This window comes from Hypomesus nipponensis, chromosome 17 (assembly GCF_054491055.1).
Source record: "Hypomesus nipponensis isolate SF chromosome 17, ASM5449105v1, whole genome shotgun sequence".
NCBI classification, from domain to species: domain Eukaryota; kingdom Metazoa; phylum Chordata; class Actinopteri; order Osmeriformes; family Osmeridae; genus Hypomesus; species Hypomesus nipponensis.
In genome coordinates this window covers 2,872,832-2,896,416 of record NC_140377.1, presented here as the reverse complement: position 1 = coordinate 2,896,416, position 23,585 = coordinate 2,872,832, and the positions used below count along the sequence as shown (strand labels likewise).

At 43.9% G+C, this 23,585-nt stretch overlaps 2 protein-coding genes across 2 annotated transcripts; one reads left to right on the top strand and one right to left on the bottom strand.

Annotated features, from left to right (window-relative positions):
* Positions 1 to 1,321: 1,321 nt before the first annotated feature.
* LOC146252964 (uncharacterized) lies at positions 1,322 to 16,847 on the top strand. Its single transcript, XM_084676801.1, has 39 exons — positions 1,322 to 1,494; positions 3,606 to 3,650; positions 3,767 to 3,814; positions 3,948 to 4,019; positions 4,396 to 4,425; positions 4,525 to 4,596; positions 4,746 to 4,835; positions 4,925 to 4,951; positions 5,257 to 5,298; positions 5,731 to 5,781; positions 6,136 to 6,186; positions 6,687 to 6,743; positions 8,734 to 8,781; positions 8,951 to 8,995; positions 9,729 to 9,764; positions 10,031 to 10,066; positions 10,183 to 10,239; positions 10,564 to 10,608; positions 10,703 to 10,753; positions 11,078 to 11,134; positions 11,245 to 11,271; positions 11,355 to 11,399; positions 11,889 to 11,951; positions 12,065 to 12,151; positions 12,245 to 12,388; positions 12,494 to 12,592; positions 13,085 to 13,123; positions 13,445 to 13,489; positions 13,663 to 13,725; positions 14,045 to 14,098; positions 14,529 to 14,675; positions 14,883 to 14,924; positions 14,995 to 15,054; positions 15,182 to 15,253; positions 15,428 to 15,505; positions 15,749 to 15,784; positions 15,955 to 15,993; positions 16,361 to 16,420; positions 16,553 to 16,847. Exons 1-39 carry the CDS (start codon positions 1,428 to 1,430, stop codon positions 16,555 to 16,557), a joined length of 2,232 nt encoding a protein of 743 aa, XP_084532927.1. The 5' UTR covers positions 1,322 to 1,427; the 3' UTR covers positions 16,558 to 16,847.
* A 444-nt stretch (positions 16,848 to 17,291) lies between these two features.
* Positions 17,292 to 20,613, bottom strand: prf1.1 (perforin 1.1). Its single transcript, XM_084677886.1, has 5 exons — positions 20,369 to 20,613; positions 19,412 to 19,951; positions 19,120 to 19,258; positions 18,716 to 18,930; positions 17,292 to 18,552 (listed from the first exon to the last, which is right to left on the bottom strand). The coding sequence occupies exons 2-5, from the start codon at positions 19,942 to 19,944 to the stop codon at positions 17,685 to 17,687; spliced, it is 1,755 nt and encodes a 584-aa protein (XP_084534012.1). The 5' UTR covers positions 19,945 to 19,951; positions 20,369 to 20,613; the 3' UTR covers positions 17,292 to 17,684.
* Between the last annotated feature and the right edge of the window lie 2,972 nt (positions 20,614 to 23,585).

Genomic DNA, 23,585 nt, shown 5'->3' with positions numbered 1-23,585 from the left:
TCTTTTTTGGAGCATCGCACGTTGGTCTACTTGAGCGTGTGTGTTTTGCGAAAGATAAGTGAGTGCGAAGGACTGTGCACGCGTGTGTGTGCACGTGTGTGTGTTGCATTTGTATGTGCGTGTGTGTGTGTGTGTGTGTGAGATCATTCTCTCCCTTCTCCCGCTTTCTGTAAACAGTACAGTAAGTGAAGAAGACGCCAAGCAGGCATTGGGAGTGTTTGCTCTGGGCAACATCCTCAGCTTCGCTCCCTCGGGCAGGAATTTATCCCTCAACTTCCAGTCTTTCTCAGGCCTCTGCCTTCTCATAGTTCACCCTGGTCCTCTACGTCTGTCTGTCTCCTTTGACTGGCCTCTGCCTTCTCATAGTTCACCCTGGTCCTCTACGTCCGTCTGTCTCCTTTGACTGGCCTCTGCCTTCTCATAGTTCACCCTGGTCCTCTACGTCCGTCTGTCTCCTTTGACTTTAAATCTGCTCCAAACCAGCCATACATTATACTGTGGTGACTGTAAATCGCCCTGTGTGCTGAGGTAATGTGACCAAGTGACCTACACAAACATTGGGTGGGGTTTAGAAGAGGGGTTCAGGGAGGTTGTTAGGAGGCAAAGGGGAATTCTGGGAAATGGGATTTGATCTATCAGGATGAAAGGTGGGGGCAGAGGAGTTTGGATGGGCAACCCATAGGTTTAACCCTGTATACCCTCTCAAACGGGAGTTTATGGAACGAAGATCATTTTCAAGTGGTTGCAAATTCATGATTGACTTAATGTAAATCCCAATGGAGGAAACAATTATTATATACATTATTATATACATTATTATACAATGTATAACTATGATACATTGTACGATAATGCATCACTATGACAACTACGACAAGAATATATTTTGGCAACGCACCTCAAATGCCTATAAAAATTTCCCATCTAGCCAATGTTAACCGCTGTCTATAGCTACAATGGCTCTCTGTTTCTTTGCCCATACCTTGCCATGATGTCATCCATGTGTTCTTGAATCAAAGAGATGGTTCAAACAAGTCATGTCGTCAACACACATTTATAACAGATCAGTGTAAATAGACTTCTTCTTCCTTCTTCTTGATCAGCCGCTTTGTGTGTGTGCGTCTGTGTGTGTGTGTGAGAGAGAAAGAGAGAGAGAGGTAAAAAGTTGAGTCTGACTGTTTGCAGATGTGGAGGGTGCCTTGATTCAGTGATGCCCAATAGCATGGTAGAGGCCAGGCCTGATCAGGGGGAGGGCGTCAGCGAGAGAAGCATATAAAGACCAGGACAAACACTGGGGCTGTCTAGTTGTGCTGCATCCCTATCCAGCCAGCCAGTCTTCCACTTCCTGTCTCTTTGTCTCTTTTCTTGTCTGTTTGTCTGTCTGTCTGTTCATCTTTCTGTCTTTCCTCGGACCAGGTCTTCCCATCATGCTGGTACGAGCCTTCCTTCAGACCTCGCTGGTCCTTTGGCTGGCACGGCACACTCTGCAAGGAGGTAAGACAAACAGAACGACGTGTGTGATGGAGAGACATAGCCAGAAACGAGAAAAGCAAATTATTTTAATTACTGTAGTCCAAAAGCTGTACTAAGGCCGAGGGAGAGAGGAGAGGACAGAAGACAGGAGTGAGGGGAGAGGGGAGGGGGGAGAGGAAAGACAAAATTAGCACTTGATTGATTAGACTAAGAAGACGTTCCTGTCTAAAATGATCATGCATGTAAATTTGCCATCTTAAAAAGGGGGCTCCAGAAATTAAGCTACTTTGCACGTGGCTGCAAATGAATGACCTGATCTTTCCTACTCAGTGAAACGGTGTCAAAAGAAAACATACATCTTTAATTAATAGTTAATGTGTTCAAAATGTGTTGGGAAAAAAAATCACATAATGAATGAGCTTTTTACATCTAGAGTGCATGATTTCTTGATATTGATTGTGAATTATATCCTCAACAATTATTTTCAAATTACTAGCTCATTCCTTCTGAACAATCAACCTACGTGTTCTGAAAAACCGTCTGAAAATGAATTACAATATTTTTTTACTGGATGATCCAGGTTTTCAGTGGGAGTTTGGTTAATCCCAAGTAAAGTAGCAAAAGTAATAATCTGATAGTCACTAAAACTACTATAACATTTCCAATCTTTTATTTGGCTTTGACAAGACATTATCCTGTACAAATTATCATGTTTAATTTGTACTTATTCAACATAATTGAACATTGTACTGTACTACATCAACTCTAGATGGCATGGCTTTCATAAGGACATGCTGTGTGCAATGACTGATGTACAGTACAAGATTTTACAATGTGTCTAAAGCTATTAAAAATCTATTTGAATATCAAGGTCCGACAGTTGGTATACTCTTCTGACTGTCTCCAATATAGCACTGATGTGTCAAATATTCGATGACTATGACAGATCAGGTATATGAAAAATCAGGGCCGAGTTCCTAGAGCTCAGCTACGTGAACGTGGTCCGCCCGAGCCCAGCGTTTTTGGCAAGTCTCTGAAGTTAATATGGTCCGATAGTTTGGAATCAAAGCGTGGAACGGTGGAGTGGCAACGGCGGTCAAAATTTGACGACCCGTCGCGAGTGAAGACTTTACAACTGAAGCACAGTCTCTTCACGTTGTCTCTCTTTGCCCTCCATCAATGGATGACTGTTTCACTCTCCTACTGAGCAGTGAAAGCTGACTCTACAGAGATCGGTGCCACTCTTTGACGTCACCCAATATTTAGTCAGATGTCAAGATGAGATTTCCCATAAAAAGTCATGAACATACTCTTTTCTGAATGACATTTAAAAAAAATTGTATTTCAAATGTCTAAATTTAACATAATACATACATTTAAAATCATTTTGGATTGTTAAGTAACAATGGTACAGCCAATAAGACTAATCTCAGTAGGCCTACATAACAGTGCTGGTAGTTTGGGGCCAGGGGCATGCTATCCCAGGTACAAAATATTTCGGCCTATTATGGTGTTCTTATAAATAGAACAAAAAATGATTTCCTTACTTTTAACTGTTTCAGTAATTTCATATGAGACATAAAAATGTGTGGTAGGCGATGTTCAACCCTGCATAGTCTGAGAGGGCCTTGCCTGTAAAAAAAATTGTCCAGGCTTGTCTGAAACCCTAATTTAAAGAGTACTTTAATTTGTAAATTATTACAAGAAGAACATGTTTTAAATCTTTAATATGTAAACGTCAATTTCTGCATAATCACTACACTGTATTTCTGCACTATCTTGATACTATAGCTTGTTGCATGGTTCCGATTTGAACTTTAATTAAACAAGCTCTTAATTAAAAATGTATAATATACATAGACAAACTATTAAATTGTTCATGTATCTAAGAGAGAGATACAATTCTGTCCCATGAGCGTATGCAAGGGGATACATGTGAGTCCTTCGCCATAGCATCGAGGAGTTTGACACCTCAGGATTAGGTTTCTGTCCTTTGTAGATGTGCTTTGGGGCAGCATTTCTATTGGTTGTCTCGGCTACGGTGCATGTGACAACCATGTCTGAGCAACGTTTTGTCACTGACCCATAAAGACATCCAGCTCAACACAAACATTCTGTTTTCCTCCTCTTAGGAGTGAAACCTGGTGCAGGCATGGGAAGAATGATGCCAGGACGGGGTAGGAACAAACAATTCATGAAATCTTCCACCAATAATTGACTTTGAGTGTGTATTTGCATACATGTTTGTGCCTTATAACCACTCATCGCATCTCTCGTTCTCCTCACTCCTCAGGTGCCAGTCTTGGCCCGGGTGCAGGGATGGGAGGGGGCAGAGCTGGAGGTCAGTGGCCGGGGGCTACTCACATCCTGTGCTTCGCATCACCACACAGTTAATCAGAGCAACCAAATCTGTTTCAGTTCATTGTAGTAAGTCCTGGCAGTGTCTAACACTCTTTGCTTCATCGGTCTCTTAGGCACGGGCTCTCTGGGGATGCAAGGAGGTCGAGGTTACGGTGCCAAACCTGGGAAAACTGGTGGAGGCGGAGGTAAGCCGGACACGCCAACTACACACGAGTAAACATAGTCTGACGCCAGTGGGGAAAATCTGCTATCCACTTTGGCGGGGACAATTATAGGACATTTTCTCAAGAGCAATTCCTGAGGGGGACACCAAAATTACTGCTGTATAACAGCACATTAAAAAAGCGCCATTGCGTCCATAATCAGCAAAGCACTTTCATTGAGTATTATTAATATTATTGAAATTACAACGTTATGTTTACAGTGATTTATTGGGGGGGACGAATCCTATTTTTTGCCCAGGATAGGGGGGTCGTGTCCCCCCTGTCCCCCCTGGGATTTACGCCTATGTCTGACGCCCTTGTATATCTTACCGTACTTGTGTTTTCTGGGGAATCTCAGGTCGTTATCCAGGAGCTCAGCTTGGTGGAGGTGAGTAGTGTGTGGTGTCTCAATGACAGCATTCACTCTCCACACGCTTGTATGTTGTCATGAGTTTGTGATTGCGTGTCTCTACTGGTGATCCCGCAGCAGGCTACAGAGGCCCAGTGGGAAGAGGAGGAGTGAAGCCAGGATATGGGCTCCAGGGAGGGGCAGGTGGGGGTAAGGACAGACCCTCTTCTGGATATCTAAAAACCAAACTGAAGGCGTCATCCGAATATTAAAGCTTGAGTCTTGATTCACTACTCACGGATAAAGCCTCACATCTCTTAGAAGCATCCCACTGCTCAATTCTATTTGTCTCAATGCAGGTGCCAGTCTCGGAGCTGGGATGGGAGTGGGCGTGGGGATGGGGAACGGACTGGGAATGGGCCTGGGCACTCAGGGAGGGAAACGTGGAGGTGAGTAAAATATGACGAACACCAGAATGTATTCAAATCATGTTCAGCACAGTGATTAATACGCTGGTGTGTGTGTGTGTTTTTGTCAGGGTATGGTGGCTATGGGACACAGCCAGGTGAGTGTATGCTTTGTGATTCTGCTGTTTGTTTGCACAGAACAGAATGCGCAATTAATTCCTTGTCTGTTCAATCATGACCCTCCACCATATTTGTTTGTCAGATTTAATCTCAGCACAACTTTATCATTATCTGTAACCTTGGGATATCTTGTCAATTGGTTCTTATTTGCCAAATCACAATTTGACCTTGAAATACATGACAACAGTGCCAGGTTCCCTACAGTAGAACATGATTGTATGTCGTAGCTGAGATTTGCAAACGTGTAGATGTCCTTTGACCTTGCTGCTGGTCTTGTTGCTAGGATACGGGGCTGGAGTGGGACCAGGAGCGGGCGCCAGACCTGGTAAGACCAATCACAGCTGACCAATCACAGCTGACCAATCACAGCTGACCAATCACAGCTGACCAATCACAGCTGACCAATCACAGCTGACCAATCACAGCTGACATGGCTCCCGCTTACTCAAAGTCCATACTGCTTTATCCAGGGGAGAGATTTCTCACACAGCTCAAACCCATCAGTTCGTCCAAGAGACCGTGAATTGTCACCCTTGGCTGTGTGCGTTGTGGATGGATTTAACATAAAATCTCCCCCACCACAGAGGTGACAAAGGAACTTTCAGAGTTTGGTCACTTTCGAGACCTTAACAGAGTCCAGGTCACCTGCCCCTTTCCACCTGCCCCCTTCCAACCTGCCCAGGGGGTAGCAGGTCGCCTCCTGCTATCCCCTGGTTTAGCTGGCTCCAATGACCATGTCCCTCTCTGACATCACTAGGTGCTGGAGGTGGATACCCCACTGGGCAGGGGGCTAAGGCACCTAAACCGGGTAAACATTCCATCACTGCTGTCTACATTCATGTGTGTTTGTCATCGTCCATGTCGGTCTGTCTGTGTCTGTGGGTTGACTCCATACCAGTTACATCCATATCCTTTGCGCAATACATTGTGTTGCGCAAGAGCCATGAAACAAATGCATGTGGGTTGCACATGCATTTTACGCACGCAGGAAAGATCACCCATGTGATCATCAACACCTGCTGTGTCTGATAACAGGATTAGTGGACTGCATGTGAGCGTAGCATGAGCACATCCAGTCTAAATGAGTTCTCCAAGCCCGTAAGCATAGAGTAACAGGTATTTACTATGCAGGGTTGAGTCATATTAATGTTGTGGTCTCCAGGCAATGGTGCAGGAGCTGGTGGAACCAATGGACAGGGTGCTAGATCCAACGGTAAACTTGTACATATTTGCCTGCTGCCCCATCCCATGCTAACGGGAACGCAAAGTGCACAATGCATGCACCGTACCTTGATATTAATCTCTGGGGATAGATTTTTCCTGTTATGGATCCTGGCGGGTTCATATCAGGCATGTATAATTCATTCGCATGTGATGGTTGACACAGCGTGCTAAGATCTATCCTATGAAATACTGTACACGTCCAATCGCAACAACAGTAGGTGATTGTTGACGTTCACGCGCGGTTCTGTTTCTAACTGACCTGTGTGTATCACTTGATTGGGTTCCCTCTAACAGCACGTGTTTGTGTTGGCATGTTGGACGAAGCAGTATTAAGTCATGATCAGTATGAAGTGTGTTAAGTTACTTCAATACATGTTTGCGCTTCTCTGGATGATTTTAACGATGTTGTCGTCTGAAGTAAGTGAATGAGGTTTTCTTCCTGTCTCCGTTGGAGTAACTTGTTTTTAATATGAGTGTTGTGGTCTCCAGGCTATGGTGGAGCTGCTGGTGGGCCTACTGGACAGGGCGTTAAACCACCCAAATCTGGTAAAGCCTTCTCTTCTCTAAATATGTGCTGAGTTTCTGTGAAATTTATATCTACTTAGAAGTTACATTTCAACTACTGTGTGTCCTCTGCAGATAGATTCAATCCATATTCCTACGGTTTAGGTGCAGGTTTTTCAGGGACTAATTCCTCACTCTGTTTGTGGCGTTCCTGTTCTTTCTGTTTCTCACTGTTCATCCTCTGGCTTCGTCAGTTAACGATGTTGGCTGAATGTTGTGTCTTTGTCCCGCCAGGTCACACAGACTGTTGTCTTGTGTGTGCCAGACATGGTGGCAGTGTCTTGTGTTTCAACGTTGCGTAAAACCTGTCGATGTTGCTTTGTCTCCGTCGCTGTCTTTGTGTGTGTGTTTCTGTGTTAGTCCGTGTGACTAATCGTCGACCTTGTGGCTCAGCGGGTTGTCATAGTAGCGGGTTGTCGTAGTCGTCTTTGCTGTTTGTCTGTGTCTCGACGTGGAAGTGAGGGGTCATGTGACCCAGGCCATCTTCAGCTCACGTTAAACCCTCGTTTCTCGTCTTGTCAGTGTTCCTTGTCTGCATCCGCTCGTCCAGTCCTGTCTCTCTGAGGAGTGCTCTTAGTTTAGTTTCTAATGAATGCTTTGGGACCTAGAGACATAACGGCTGATTTAAGTTTAATTGGATTTTCAGCCTTGCGAACGTTTGAAGTTCTTACCCATTAGAAAGTGCCATTTGTTGAGAACAGAGGCCAGCTCCAGGTCCCTTGCAGTACTGGCGCATGGTGATGATGTCTCTCTGCCAGGTGTGTCTGCGGCAGATTTAGGAGGTCCTGGGAAAGGCAATGAGGGCAGACGTGTTCAGACACAGGATTTAAAAGGAGCGAAAATCCAAGGAGCTCTCAAAGAAGGTTCCAGCAGCTTTGGACCTGCAGTGCCAGACACCAAGGGGCCCAAAGGGGGCCTTGGATCACCTGTTGTTTTTTCACCACAGACTGGAAAGGGTCTGGGACCGGCAGCCTCACTCGGAAAGGAGTCCGAAAGTGTCAGTCCCGGAGTTCAGCAGTCATCCCAAAAGGTCATAGGTTTTAGTACTTCTGTCGTAGTCAATATGGGAGTCAGGAGCCTGGGGCCCCAGGGCTCAGCTGAGAAAGGGGGGGTTCGTCTCGGTCCGTTGGCTCAACCAGCACAAGGAGCCCAAAACAGTGAACCCCAAACCCCAGATGGTCAGGGAAGCAAAGGTCTAGGTTCTGTCGCTCATGATGGGCGGGGCTCTAAAGATGATGTCACTGTTGGACAAGGCGCAAAAACTCTTCCCCCTGTGGAGCAAGATCTCACAGGCTTCAAAGTGAGCGAGTCCACATTGCTTGCTGGGAAGAGCATCCAGTCGAATAATAAGGGTAACGTTTTCATTACTTACTCTATATCTGTTTCTGTCTTTTCATAATTTATTTTCCATCCTTTATACCATTCAAACTGTCTGGCCCCTAGACTCACCCAGCATAAACTTTATCAATCAGCCGACTGGGAAAACTTGGGATGTGACGCCCATTTTCTGTCATATGTTTGAGTAGAATGTGTGTTTCTTCAGCCTACTTCCCCAGTTTTACGTCTTCAAAGAGTGGACCTCGGAGAAAAGTTGTAGCTTCTTTCTTTGGTTCCAGACGTGCACATCAGGGATCAAACTGGACATGTTTGAGGCAGATGCGTTTCATGGTGTCAGTTGATGAATGAATGCCCCCCCCCTGGTTTGGTTTTGAGCGTGGGACAGACATTTAAACATTGCTTGTGGCATGCTGGGAAAGACGTCTCAAAGTGCCTTGCCTAAGCATCTGGATTGCATGAGTAGTAATGCATTTATTGGGATTAGGTACAGTAACTTGAGGTCTCAGTAGTGTTAAAAACAACTGCCGCAGCATTCTCAAATGTGTTTACCTTTTCTGCTGAATTGCAAAGATGATGATTTAATCTGAGGTTCTGTGTAGTAACCAGATTTCAGTAAAGCTGTTGTGGTCTCCAGGATATGGTCCAGGAGCTCGGTTGTCCACTGGAGTTGGTGCTAAGAATGGTAAAGAATCTCTGTATGTCACGACCACCAGTTTCTCTCTGTTACACAGCATGTCAATGGTCTTCGCCACTCTTTATGTGTTTATTATGGGTGCAATTGAAAGCAGAAGTATCTTGATGCCACTGAAAAGGGTTGTGTGAACAAAAGTAACCACTGTTGTGATCTTCAGGATATGGACCAGCAGCTGGGGGTTCCAATGGTCAGGGAGCCAGAGGTAATGGTGGACCTCTCTTACTCTGGTCTGTCTGCCTGTCTTAGTGCATCTATTAGTGGAAACCACTAGAGTTCCTGTCATGCATGTATGGAGATGCTACTATGACATATTAAAAGGAACAATGAAAAGCATGTCTTTGCCATGTTGATTATATGGAGCATGTTTGGCAATGCACTGCTGCCACTGGTCTCAAGAGTACATTCCTGGAGCATAAGGGTCACCTGGTGCTAGAAGCAATGTATGTGCTGTATGTGATGTGTATTGTGATCATTTGTTGCATGCGTCCCAGCCCCTGTTTGGAATGAATTGAACATAAGGCCTGAGTCTGTCTCAGATGTTTCCGAATGGTGAACAAACATTATGGTGGTTTGCTGGGTAAAAGCCTGCTAACTTATTTTTCTCTGCATTTCAAAGTGAACCTCTATCTATTTCCACCGAATGAGGTTTAGAAACATTATTGCATGTTGTTTTATGCTGTGATTGGAATGAGCATCTCAACTTGTTACAGATTAGTTGCTGTCTTTGCTTTTGAATAGTCACGATAAGATTAGTTGTGATCTTCAGCAAATAGTTTTGAAGCTGGAAGTCCTTCAGTTCCTAAAAGCAATTGTAAAACTATCTTGCATTTTAGGTTTTGACTGGTGTTTGCATGATAAAACAAAATGTTAGAACACCGCTGTTTATGCGTCCCTGCAGACAGTTTTTTATAACGAATGTTGTGGCCTTGGTCTAGGAGCGGGTGTGCCTGCTGGAACTGGTGCTAAGAATGGTAAACTTATTTAGCTATTTTTGCTTCAATCTCAATTAGAAGGTAGTTAGAAATAGATTGTGCGTTGACTGTTGTTGTGATCTCAAGGGTTCAGTCAATGGTAACCCTCAGCTAGTTCAGAGTTAAGCTTTGACTGTTTATGGTTGCTGTTTAACAGTTTGGTTCTGTTATTACGACACAAAATATTTGTCAAGAAACACCTGAACATCATGGAAGTTGAGACATGATAAAATCCAAACTATTTTGGTCTCTGTGATACATTCCAGGAGCTGGTCAGACAAATGGAGGTGGTGCCACAACTGGTAAATGCTTATAATAATTGATTTTCTGCTTCCATCTCTATGTAAGGATTCTGCAACCAATTGTTTTGAGATGTTGGCTAAGTAGGTTAAGTATGTATGGCTGTTGTGACCTCTAGGGTACGGTCCAGGCGCTGGTCTGGGAACACTTAATGGTCAGGGGGCCAAAAGCAATGGTAAACCTTTACTGGCATGTCCCTCTTTCTGCCTGTCTTAGTCGAAGTGAAGCAGTTTTTAAAGTGCATGTTGGGAGCCATTGTTAGTCAGGCAGGTTATGGTTAAATCAAACTATTGTGATCTGCAAGATATTTTCCGAGAACTGGTATGCCAATTGTAATTGTTGCTAAGAATCGCAAATTTAGTTTTCCTTTCGATGTGTCTGTAATCATAATCTGTCAAATTAATAATCTCTGAATGCACGTCTAGAGCTCTCATTGATTGATTGGTCTAGAGTATTCTGAAGTAGATTATAAATGTCTGTAAAATGTTATGTTCTACAGGCTATGGACCAGGAAATGGAGGTCCCTCGGGTGCTAAAAGCAATGGTAAATGTCTGCTGGCTCAGTCATATCTGTCGCAGTTGAATTCAGGAGGATCATGTAATTGTCTAGCTAAATAAAGTTTTATTGCGATCTTCAGGAAATGGTGCTGGAGCAGGAGGTCCCAATGGTCAGGGTGTTAAAGGCAATGGTAGTCAGTCTGTCTCTCTGTCTGTCTGTCTGTCTGTCTGTCTGTCTGTCTGTCTGTCTGTTTGACTGTCTGTCTGTCTGTCTGTCTGTCTGTCTGAATATGTGTCTGTCTGTCTGACTGTCTGACTGTCTGAATATGTGTCTGTCTGTCTGTCTGACTGTATGAATATGTGTCTGTCTGTCTGTCTGTCTGTCTGACTGTCTGACTGTCTGAATATGTGTCTGTCTGTCAGCTTTTACCCTGTGGTTTATTATCTGCCTTGATCTTCATGTAAGAATTCAGTTGAGACGGTGGTTAAGTATGTACGTCTGTTGTGACCTCTAGGGTACGGTCCAGGCGCTGGTCTGGGAACTCCTAATGGTCAGGGGGCCAAAAGCAATGGTAAACCTTTAGTGGCATGTCCCTCTTTCTGCCTGTCTTAGTGGAAGTGAAGCAGTTTCAAAGTGCATGCTAAGATTTGATGCAGAATCTTATCGGTTTACTCTGTGTAGGATTCGCCAACCCAGGCGCTCAGAACGGTAAACTTATTTTACAGTTGACTCATTCAGATTTTTTAACACAACGAAATGGAAAAGGTGTAAATGAGAATTGCGATCTTCAGGTGCAGGAGCTGGAGGTCCCAGTGATCAGGGCGTCAAAAGCAACGGTAACTCCTACCTTCCATGTCCTACAGCCATGCTTATAATTGCATGTCAAAGGTGATGATGCCCTGATTTCTCCACCCTTTTCGATGCGCTCGGTTCTTTTTTCAAATCACTTTCAAAAACGTTGCCGTAAATGTTACTGACTGTTGAGAAGGTTCGCTTTCACTTTTGGCTTGTTTTCACTCTAGCTGAATTCATTGCAAAACACAGTCTTTCTTTCCGGTCACACCTACGTGGTGTGCACGAACGAGGTCTGTAACAAGCCACAGCCTAGTCACACGGATGTGTCAGGTGCATGGATGTTGTCTGTCCCTTGGGTGTGAGCCAGCAGCAGTATTGTGTGATGAGCACTGTCGTCCCCCTCCCCACCCTCCACCCTCCACAGGATTCGGACTAGTCTTGGTGTTGTGCAACAGGCCAAGGGGTTGTGTTTCTCTGGCTCAAAGCCAATCAAAGGGGCACATGCTAACTTCTATTGACATGTTCCACAGGCTACGGTGGCGGGGCTGGGAGCTATCCAGGCAACGCTGGCCTTGGCAATGGATACGGAGCAGGTAATGAAGAATGTTGGTCGAAGAGACGTGAAGATGACCATCATGCCCATGTTAGCTGTTGCAGTGGAGGTTTACATGTCAGTTTGTGATGAATGGTTGGCTCTGCGCCTTAGGTCTTGGACAAGGGGGCTACCCTCAAGGTGGAGCAGGGGGCTACCCACAGGGGGGTTACCCACAGGGTGGAGTAGGAAAATCTACTGGTGAGGCTTGTTTACCTCCAACCAAATAAACTTATTTTCATGCTTGCTGTCTTCCATTTTCATCCTACTTTTGTACTCTTTATTTTCCGGCAGGTGCCAGTCTGGGACAAGGTGGCTACCCACAAGGGGGCTACCCACAGGGGGGCTACCCACAAGGGGGCTACCCACAAGGGGGCTACCCACAGGGGGGCTACCCACAGGGGGGCTACCCACAGGGGGGAGCAGGAAAATCTAATGGTGAGGCTTGTTCACAACCAAATAAGCTTCTTTTCATGCTTGCCGTCTTCAGTTGTTTTCCTCTCTGTCCTTTCCTTCTCTTTTTGACAATTTTTTCCCCAGCAGGTGCCAGTCTGGGACAAGGGGGTTACCCACAGGGTGCATACCCACAAGCAGGATACCCACAAGGGGGATACCCACAGGGTGGAGCAGGAAAACCTACAGGTAAGGCTTTAGGTCTCACCGTGTTCTCCTGCATTCTGTGCGTCTGTGTGTACGGCACGCATTCAATGTGTCCGTCCTCCGGTCCACCGAGCTTGTTTGTGTGTGTGAAGGCAAACTGGACTGTGTTTTGTTTAGGATCACTACCACAGGTTATGGTGATTGGATGTGATGATATTCATGGCCTGAGGCCAAGGAAGTGGTTGGGAGCGGCTGTAGAAATTGAGTTAGTTAGAAAGCTTCCAATGTCCAATTGTAAAGGATGCTGAAATACAACCAACAAGTCAAGGACAGTGCAGAGATGAAGACAGTGATGATACAATATCTGGAATCAGGAACATGTACTTTATCTCTGGAGTGACAAACAAGGATTTGGGTCCTACCCTACCTGGAGCCAGCTACATCACAGCAGACAGAGAGAGAGAGAGAGAGAGAGAGATACTTAGGTTACTGCAGTCAGCCAGTAACCACGTCTCCTCCACTCCTCCCCCACAGGCGAGGGCAAAGCGGGCGGGGCCAAAGCAGTGCCTGCAGGTATCAGGGTGTCGGCATGAGTGTCTGAGTACATGCATGTAATGCACATGCCTGCCCTCCTCCATCCCCCATCCTCCCTACCCTCTCTCATTTAATCACCCTGCCATCCAATTTAACAATCTGAAACCTCTCTCAGGCAAGAACCACAGGCCAGGCAGCAAAGCCAGGAGAGCACAAAGTCATTCTGCAGTGTGTGTTAAGCAGTGTGTGTTAAGCAGTGTGTGTTAAGCAGTGTGTGTTAAGCAGTGTGTTAGGCAGTGTGGCTGCGTGGGAGGATTTCCGGTCTGAGATGGGCTGAGACGTTTTCTTTACTTTCTACAGGCTATGGCAACGGCTACGGCGCTGGCGGCGCTGGTTACGGTGCGGGTGGGTGTCATCGTGGCAGCTTCATTATCCAGTAGCTCATTCAATGACTCACGCATTGACTCATTCATTCAATGACTCACGCATTGACTCATTCATTCAATGAATCACGCATTGACTCATTCATTCACTTACTTGCGCATGATTACATTTGCTGATTACTACTTATGTTCCAGGAAATGCGTACCCAGTGTTGGCTGATGGTGCTGGGCTGGGAGGCAAAGCAGGGAAGGGTGGAGGTAAATACCCAACAGCAAAAATATCCCAGTCATGAAAACAACTTTAACCTATTATTGGCGAGGGCAAATTGTATTAGACAGTTACACTAACATGACTGCTTTGAGATTTACGAATCAGAATTTTTTAGGCCAGGCAGTGTATCAGTGTCTCCTCTAGGTGAAGCTGATATCTGCAACATGGAAATGATGCAGGCAGTTATCTGTAGGTTATCTGTGGTTATCTATAGGTTATCTGTAGGTCTGTTGTTTCTTGAAGCAGTCTTCCTCAGTGCTTTGTGACCCCTGAATTAACCTCCAGTGTTGCTCTCTGGTGCTCTAGGCCTTGGAGGCGGAGCCTATGCGGGACAGGACCAGGGGATGTCTGGGAAATATGGTGAGAAGTCTCATGGAGGAGTCTGGGAAGGGGTACAACAGCAGTGGCTACAACTTCTTCACATTTACATTTAGTCATTTAGCATTTATCCAGAGTGACTTACCGTAAGGACAGGGACATTTCCCCCGGGGCCAGTGCCTTGCCCAAGGCCACAACGTCAATAAGCGCAGCCAGAAATCGAACCGGCAACCTTCTTATTAATAGCCCGATTCCCCAACCGCTCAGCCATCTGACTCCTGTCTAAAAAAAAAAATTAACAAAAAAAGATGTGGGGAAGGGGGCGGGGGGGGGGGCAGTTCATGTTGAGGATGGGTCACTAACACTTCGGTGTGTGCTCTGTATTGTGTCACTCTGGATTAGGGTTAACTGTTTGAATCTTGGTCAGCCAGCCTGGTCATTCCCACATGCAGTACCTTGTCTTTGTCTGTAGGGGGTGCTGGTCCAGCTGGTGCTCTGCCCTATGGAGGACAGCCTGTGGTGCCCGCTGGTCTGGGGGCTGATGGGAAGTCTGGAGGATACGGCGGAGGGCCCTATGGAGGCGTTCAACCCCTGGGTCTGGGCCCTGACACTGGCTTAGGTAGACACACCCACAGCGAAAAGAGCCAAAGACAGAAAACGTTGAATCAATCAACAAAGAAAGAGACAGAAAAGCAATGGACGTTAAGAAATTAACTTTATTCAGCTCGTGTGTTGATGTGTTGCGCGAAGTGTGGACGCTCCCAGCGTTTTGTTGATTTTGCGTTGTTTTCGTATGAGAGTTTTGAATCCACTTGTTGTTTTCCAGGGGCACTGGGTGGAAGAATGGAACCTGCAGGTGGCAAATATGGTGAGCTCTAGTGATTCACTTTACACTGTGTGGTTCGGGTTTGTTGCTGACCTGATTGGGTTTCATACAGGTGGAGGAGTTGGTCAGCTTCCGTACAATGGTTCTCCAGTCATTCCTGCTGGACTGGATGGTGAGCTTAATGTCCTTGGGTAAATGTGTGCGAGTGTGTGTTAAAATGGTTATGTTAATAAAGACCGGTACTAATAGGTGCAGGTGTTGATGTAAACAGAAACATGCATCATGGGTCCTTCTTTCAGGTGATGGCGGCTACCCTTATGGGGCACAGCCTCTCAGCACAGGAAGTGACGGCAAATCTGCCAGCAAATATGGTAAGAGGGAAAGTTGCATGTGAGGTGAAACAAAGAATGCGTGTGTAGAGTATGCAGTATTTCAGTGACTCGCTGTGTGATTGCAGGTCTGTGTGTTTGTTGTGTACATGTCATTTCCATCTAAATCTGTATTTGCTGTCTCTCTGGGCCTTTTCCTGCAACTGTCTCTTTAAGGAGACGGTGGGGTGGCACTGGGTTCATATGGACTGGAGACAGGTGGTGGTGGTGGTGGGAAACCCAAATGCAAAAATGGTACATGTCTGTCTGCCTGTCTGCCTGTCTGTCTGCCTGACTGTCTGTCTGTCTGTCTGTCTGTCTGTCTGTCTGTCTGTCTGTCTGTCTGTCTGCCTGTCGGCCTCACTGTTTGTATGAGTGTCTGTCTGTCTGACTGTCTGTCTGTCGCTGTACGCATGCTTGGGTGTCGTTTCTGTACCATATACGGCAGTGTCTGACTGGTTTGAGTTCCTCTCTTGTAAATGTCGGTTGCTGTTACAGGAAATGGCGGGGGCTACGGCGGAGTGCAACCAGCAGGTGACTGAACTCACATTCTGTCATGAAGACATGACTTGTACCTGCTGCATGAGGAACTTTAGTCTCAATGTCTGTGCATGTTCTGTGCCTTGTATCATCCTCTTTCTTTAATACTTTATGTTCTGTTTGATAATGATTGTTGTGACCTGCCTTGGCATGTGACTGCTTAGGTTATGCTGGACAGCTCGGTCAAGGTCAGGGTGCATATGGTAAGCTATAGAGCACCACTTCTTGACACAACGATCTCATTTCTGTTGTCGGCTTTCCCGCAGCTGTTTTTCTGGTTGCTAGTTCATGGTGTGTCTAAGCATGACTGAAAAAAAAAAGAAAAAAAAAAAAAAAAAAAATATCGTAATCCATCCATACGACTGTATGGATTACCTAAATAGTGTTGCAAATAACCTAGACCCATGTCAGAATGTTAAAATGCAAAAACAAAAATAATTTACATTTTGGGAAAGGTCAAGTTCAGTTTGGGACGGTTAATTTTGCACTTCAGGACGGTACTGGGACAGTGAGGGAAAAAGTTAGTTGCAAACCCTTCTTTTATGGGACTGACTGGTTTTCCTTTTACAGGAGGGCAGGGCGGCAAATATGGAGGCGGACTGAATGGATTCTTTGGGAATGGATTGAAAGGTTCGTTGCCTGTTATTTCTACTGTTTATGCTGTAGATTTTCCAGGTACTATGGTTGTGTTCCACTGTTTAAAGAATCTCTTTTATTCCTTTCTTCCTGTCTTCCATTCCCCTTTTCACAATCTGACTCCAGGTTAATCCAGTCATCCAGAGCAACTTTGAGTGAATATTTTTCCTGACAATAATGTATTCATTGTGATGTTATTTGTTTTGTTGTGTTGTATTTTTGTCATTTCGTGTTCATTCTGTTTGTCCAATGTTGTTTGGCTGTTTACATGTTTGTTGTCTTTGTCTTTTCTATTGTTGTTGCTGTTGATGTTTGTTATTTCTCTTGCCAATGCCCCCTTCCTGCTTATTTCTACAGATTGTGTCACCCCTGTATATTTGTGTCTGTATCAACACTAAAAGTCAAAAGCTCCCATAACCTGTATGATGGCGTCTTCCTCTTTTTCATGTTAATATGTCTGGTGAAGACAAGGTTTTAGGAACTTTGAATCACTTGTCCCATCCAATAAACACACAGAACTCAACAGATTATATCAATTCATAGTCGGTTACGTAACGTGTAGCAACTAACAATCGACAATGTAAATCTGTCTGCACACTTTGTTCCCTCTGTGGCTTCCCCAAAGCCTCTTCCGTGCACAGGAAACTATCGCACTTCCCTTCTCATGTAGGTCAAGTCAGCCCTAAACAAATTAATCAGACAAACAAAACTTGTGGTTCCTTTAAAAGTTTGTGTTGTGTGTGTGTAGATTTAAATAACAAATGTGCCTGCATGCAGTTCCGTGTATCGAAAAAAAACTCACATTAGCATTTAGGTCGAAATGTCAAAGTCAAATTTATTTAAAAAGCACAACAACTTATGTCGACCAAAGTGCTGTAGGCCTACAGTCAAAACATATAACCAACTAGACATATTTATGGGACATGACAAACATACACGAAAATTCCTACCCAATTGCAGACTGAAATGCTAAAGAGAAAAGATTCAAAGTTCATAAAGCTCTCAGGACAATTCTGACTTGAAAGCTTTTTATAAAACATGTGCTCACACTTCCAAGGCCAGAGGAAATAAAGAAAGACACTGTAATACAAGTGTTCGCTACACAAATCAAAATGCTCCAAAATAATACAGAAGTATCACATAAATGAGAAGACAGAAGACGTTTCCATTTCCATTGATCTGACCTCGAACATTTACAGAGTTCAAATGTTCACGTTTTGGTTGACGTGTAGGTTAATAAATACATTGAAAATCAACCTCACTCTTTGCTCCTGGTATTAAAGCTTTGGTTATCTTGGAGCTTTGGCTTGTCCACAAACACCCCCATTTTCACCAACATCTCTCTGGGAACAGGATGGGCATAACGTGACACGTACACCTTCTCAAGGTGTGGGTTCATTGGAGAGGGTTTGTAGTCCATGCAAGTGGGACCACTCAAGCTTGGTGCACAGGTCACCTCCCATTTGTAGAACATCTTCCCGTGCTGAAGAATGCAAAAGTCCTCCAATACTCCAGCAGAAAACTCTTTCTCACATTCCCCTAATAAATCGTCGTCCCATTTGCTGTCCTCATCCCAAACCTCAAATCTCACTTTACTAATGACTGAGAGATCCATGTTTCCTAGGTCAAAGGTCATAGCCCAATGAGGGTTGTTGCTGTTGTAAATGACGGGAGTACGTTTCTCATCGTGCCCTTCGACGATCACCTTTACAAAGCCGTCTGTGGCGGTAGAGTGGTCTCCCCACAGTGCCTCACCCCTCTGCACAGTGAGGACCACGCGAGCCAATCCCCTTTTCCTAGGACAACAGTCTGAGCCCACAGCAGGGTCATTTTGACAGCTGCAGACACACGGGTCTTTGAAGTCTCTCTTGATGCCTTCCTGGCAAGGTTCGGAACAGTTCTTCCAAAGGGCCTTCTCTAAGATATAGTGGCTGATTGCCTTGCGCAGGTTCTTCCGCTGTGGGTTGGTGGTTGGCAGCAACTCATGTAGGGAATCAAGTGAGTAGGACACGATGTCTGGGTGGGTGGGGAGGGTCGTCAGCCACTCCTTGTAGGATGCTGGATCTTTATCAGCAGAGAAGAGAAGCTCTGGCTCTGTGGTGTGGCCACCCTTTATCTCTGTGAACCTGGACACAGAGAGAACAGAGAACAGATATCAGCAAGGGAAATGATGTAATAATGGATGTGGGAGAGCGAGGAAGAATCTGTGTCAGGAAGGCTACAGTTACACACTTTTACTATTCATGTATTGGGTGGGACAGTATTAATTACACACAACCTATTGCTTACCTGTCATTGAACATGCTGGAGAAACTGGCTTTGTTCTCTGTCTTTGCCTTGTCCTCCTGGCAGCGTTTAAACTCTGCCTCCAGACTGCTACCTCCCACACTGGCTGATGCTTCCACATCCAGGCATACCTGCACCTCCTCGACACGGAGGCCCTGTAAGCTGGCCTGGCACTGCCTGATGCTGGTCACAGACTGCACCGTTCCACCAAGGTTCACCTGATAAAACTCCAGAGATCAGACCTGGAAGATTTCATGCAAGGCTGTGGCAAAAGGCAAGGACCGTATTGGCTGCACTCCAAGGAATCTTACCAAAAACTGTCTGATTCGTTCATTTCCATGTTCCTTTAATTTGTGAATTGGCAACTAAGTGACAATTTACCACGTTTACAACAAGCACTCTCTCACCTTAGTGATGTAATGGGTGCCAAAGTTGTCAATAAGCTTGTAATAGCGGGCTTTGTATTCTGGATCAAATGTTTTGGGGAGATTTTTCACAGCCTTGTGGAATTCTCTGTGCAGCCTCGGTTGGCTGGAGACTCGATAGCTGTTTCAAAACAGATAACAGAACACAAATAATTATGAGTATATTTATTCAATTATTTAATATAAGTATATTCATAGATGATGTATAAGGAAATTACATAAGACAATTATGAGAAAATGACACCTCATAGTGAGGTTATAGAACCACGTTTACCTGTAAAAACCACAGGCTATGCTGTGGCTTGTAAAACTGAACTTGTCACTCTTGGTTTTCTCCATTGAGTATTCAGACAGTCTAGACGTTGTCCCAGCCATCATTAATTTTCCACTTTTATCTGCGACATTTACATCCAAGTTGATCTTCCAGTTATTATTTACTGAGGAGCTGGCGGAGCCAACGAGAGACTCACTGGAGCGGTGGAGTTTACTCGAGACTTTCATGCTACATTTTTGGCTTGGCCTCCAATCCACCACAGCCAGGGGCAGTTTCTGCATCTTGCCCTCCAGATAGGGGTTCCGGCACAGGGTGCAAGTCTTGTCTTTGCGTTGCCAGAAATTCATGTCGATGACAAAGGCTCCTTTGCGTTCCATCTTGGTGATGTCAAAACCCTCTCCAGCTAAGTTGGATCCTGGAACAAATTCAGCTTCTTTGCACTCTTTGGCCGAACCATCGGTGCATGCTTGGGAACTTAAGGATGGCAGGGAGAGCAGATGCCCTGCCCACAGGGAGATGGTAATAGCCAGCATACTGAATCTGGATGAGATGACAATACACAACAGCTACTGGTTTGAATGAAGTTCAGTAATAAAGTTAGGGTCAGGCACATGTGGATTTAGGGATCCACTCTTCAAGCAAAGAGAATAACACAATATGAAATTGATTCTAGTTCATTGGTGTAAGGCCTACTACCCATCCAGTTCTTTGAGGAAATTGCAGCACACCGTTGCCAACTTTAATCTAATAAAACATAATTTCTTAACAACAAAATTGTGGCTAATGGAGATGCCAAGTGGCCAGTAACTTTGAAAAACCATGGCACAATGGCTGGTGGCCAAAAAAGGTACTGTCAAGCGTTGGCAACAACATATGCTTCATACAGTTATAACACAGTGCAGCTTTTACAGCACATGGTAAAAAAAAATATTTGCATGGTAAAAATAAAATCCTTACCTTCGACTGTTTGTTCACAATGTGAATAAATGTGTGATAGTTGGTGAGGCAGTAAGGTTCTTCAGTTCCGTCAAAAAAATAAAGATGTTTGCACCTTGAACAGAGGGAGAGACTGAAGCTGTAAATTGTGGTGTTCCTATAAATGACGTTACCGGGGCTGTGGTTTCAGAGAAGCTGCTGGGGGTGAAATGGTGGTCTGTGTGAGTTAAGTGGAAACTTGATGTTGTCGGTTTGTCACACAAGGTCATTTCTCTGAAGTGAAGAGGTGAGTTATTAGGAAGTTGAACTTTTTATTCAAATCACATTTACATGTATTCATTTAGCAGACACTTTTATCCAAAGCGACTTTACAAGAAAGAGCTTTACCAAAAGTGCATAGGTCAATGATCATAAACGGCGAGATAGCCCCAAAAACATTGCGGGTAGCCAAAATATGAAGCATACATTGTGAAAAGAAAATAAGTGCCAATGGGTAGAACCAGAAGAGCATGTAGTTAAACAAATTACAATTAAACAACATGATCCTCGAAAGTGCTGGAGTGCACCTCAGTATCAGAACCTTTATGTTTAGGGCAAAAGTCTTCTGTAAACCCATTTATCATGTCATTTTAAGAATTTAACCTTATAAGGATTTTGGATCGATCATGTCTGACACAAATGAAACTTGCAGACTAAGAACAAGATATTGGTGGGTGAAACCCAGTACTTTAAATACTTTCATTTACAAAACAGTCTTCTGGTAGGCCTATATCTGTGCTGCCGACAAAGAGAATAGAAATGTATGATTCTATTCTCATCTGCCAATTAGAATGTTTCACCCTAAAATGTATGTTAAACCAATCACATTTCTACATTAATAATCTATATCCAATTGTTTTCATTTGTAGACTGACATTTGCTCTGCATACATCAAACACTAGGAGTTTGACCCTAGAACCGACATTGAGGAAGACCCCTTTTCCACCAGAATAAACCTCAGAGAAGCTGCTGTGGGTGGAGTGGTGGTCTGTGTAAGTTAAGTGGAAACTCGATGTTGTCGGTTTTTCACACAAGGTCATTTCTCTGAAGTGATGAGGTGAGTTATTAGGAAGTTCAACTTCCTTTTTTATTTAAATCACATTTACATGTAATGTATTCATTTAGCAGACTCTTTTATCCAAAGGCTACAAGTTGTGGCGTGTGAGCATGTGAACTGTTTGAAATCCATGTGTCTGGTCAATGCGTGAGGCTTGAGAACCCTGCCGTTTTCGCAAGGATGCTTGTGTAACAGACGTGGCCATGCTCCGTCACAAGGTTTACCGGCCGATGTTCGCCACTCGCTGGGCTCGAACATGCCACCACTACCAGCTATACGCCGCCGTTATGGATGGTTGCAAGAACGTTCTTCAAAAGGCCGTACTTGCGTTCTTAGCGTTCTTCTGATTGATTGTCACGCTAGCGTTGCTTAGGGTGACCAGAGGTCCTCTTTTACCCGGACATGTCCTCTTTTCAAGACTTAAAAAATGCATCGGGCAGGAATTCCAACAAGAACGCGAGTACGTTCTTTTGAAGAACGTTCTTGCAAGCATTTAGAACGGTCTTGCAAGCATCCTTGCGAGAACGGTCTTGCAAGCATTTAGAACGGTCTTGTAAGCATCCTTGCGAAAACGGTCTTGCAAGCACCCTTGCTAGAATGGCAGGGTTCTCAAGCCTCGCCTTGCAAAAAGAAAAAGTATATTAAGTATACTACAAAATTGGATAGTACACTTTTAGTTCACTTTAGATATACTTAAAATGTATGCTTAGAAAATAGTTCACTTTTGATATACGTTCAAAAAGTATGCTTAGAAAAAAGAATTTGTATACATTTCTTCTGGAGTAGGATGAACTATTTTATTATACATCAAAAACAGTCAAAATACTTTAAAAGTACATTACAAGTTACATTTTTTCGATTCATTTTGTATATTATAAAAAATCATGTCTAGGAAAATCTATATATTATGCATTGCAAATTGTTTTTTGTTTGTTTCTGAAGCTGTCACCTTAATTACTGCCAACAATTTTAGAAGCCTTATACTCTTATACTACACTAATAATTATCAATTGGAGTATTAATGAAAAAAACGAAATAAGCAATCCTTGAGAAAGAAGCAGACAGAAGGGTTGCATTATGTATTTGAAGTTATAATGTCAAACTGACTGAAAAACGAAATAATACGTGAAAAAATGAAGATAGGCTGGTCAATTCCCATGATGCAAGGCGGTAAATAGAGTGTTTAAATTTGCTGATTAGTTTGCTGTTTGTTCGAAATACAAATGTAACTTCATGTTTTTTTTTTTTGTCTGCTGAGAATGTAGTGTTTTGTTGCATTGTTCTTTCAACTAATAATCTGCAGTGTCACTTGGGAGGACCCGTTCTAGTCAAGTGACGGAGGATTGGTGGCGTTTGAGGGGCCCCGAACAATTAAATATATTAGTAAATCATAGTAAATGGATATTTATTTACTATTTATTTACAAGTTTACTTCTTGAAGTATTTACATTAATTGAAAGTGCACTTGAAAGTATTGTAAAGTATACTTTGAAGTGGACTTGGAAGTAGCCTATACTTCATAAACTGAAAGTCCACTACAAAGGTTACTTTAAAGTATTCAAAAGGATACTTTTAAGTACTTTAAAAAGTATCTTTCATAAACTGAAATTCCACTACACAGGCTACTTTAAAGTATTCAAAAGTAAACTTAAAATACACTAGCCTAAGTGTACTAAATGAACCAGAAAGTGGGCCAATTTAGTTAGTATTAAAATAGTATATAAATAAGTACACTGCTAGTATACTTTAAGTACCATTATAATAGTATACTTTTTATACCTAGGTATACTTACAAATAAAACTTGAAGTATACTTTTTTTCCGTAAGGGTCACACATTCACTGTGAGACATGCATTTCAACCAGTTCACACGCTCACACGCCACACCTTGTAGCCTAATTCTCACACTGAGAAGGCAACATGTGGTGCATGTGATCTCACTCCAAATTTTTTATCAAACTTGACCACCCTGGAGAAAGGTCTTGCAAGCATCCTTCAACGGAAAACGAATTGAGATGCGGGTTTTCTTGGCTATTGCGCAATACCCTGGACTCGCAGCAGTAGACAACACTGGCATTATCAGCGCATCATTTTATAAACGTTTGCTGTATAGTGCTTGTGTAGGCCTATTAGATTTGTGTTA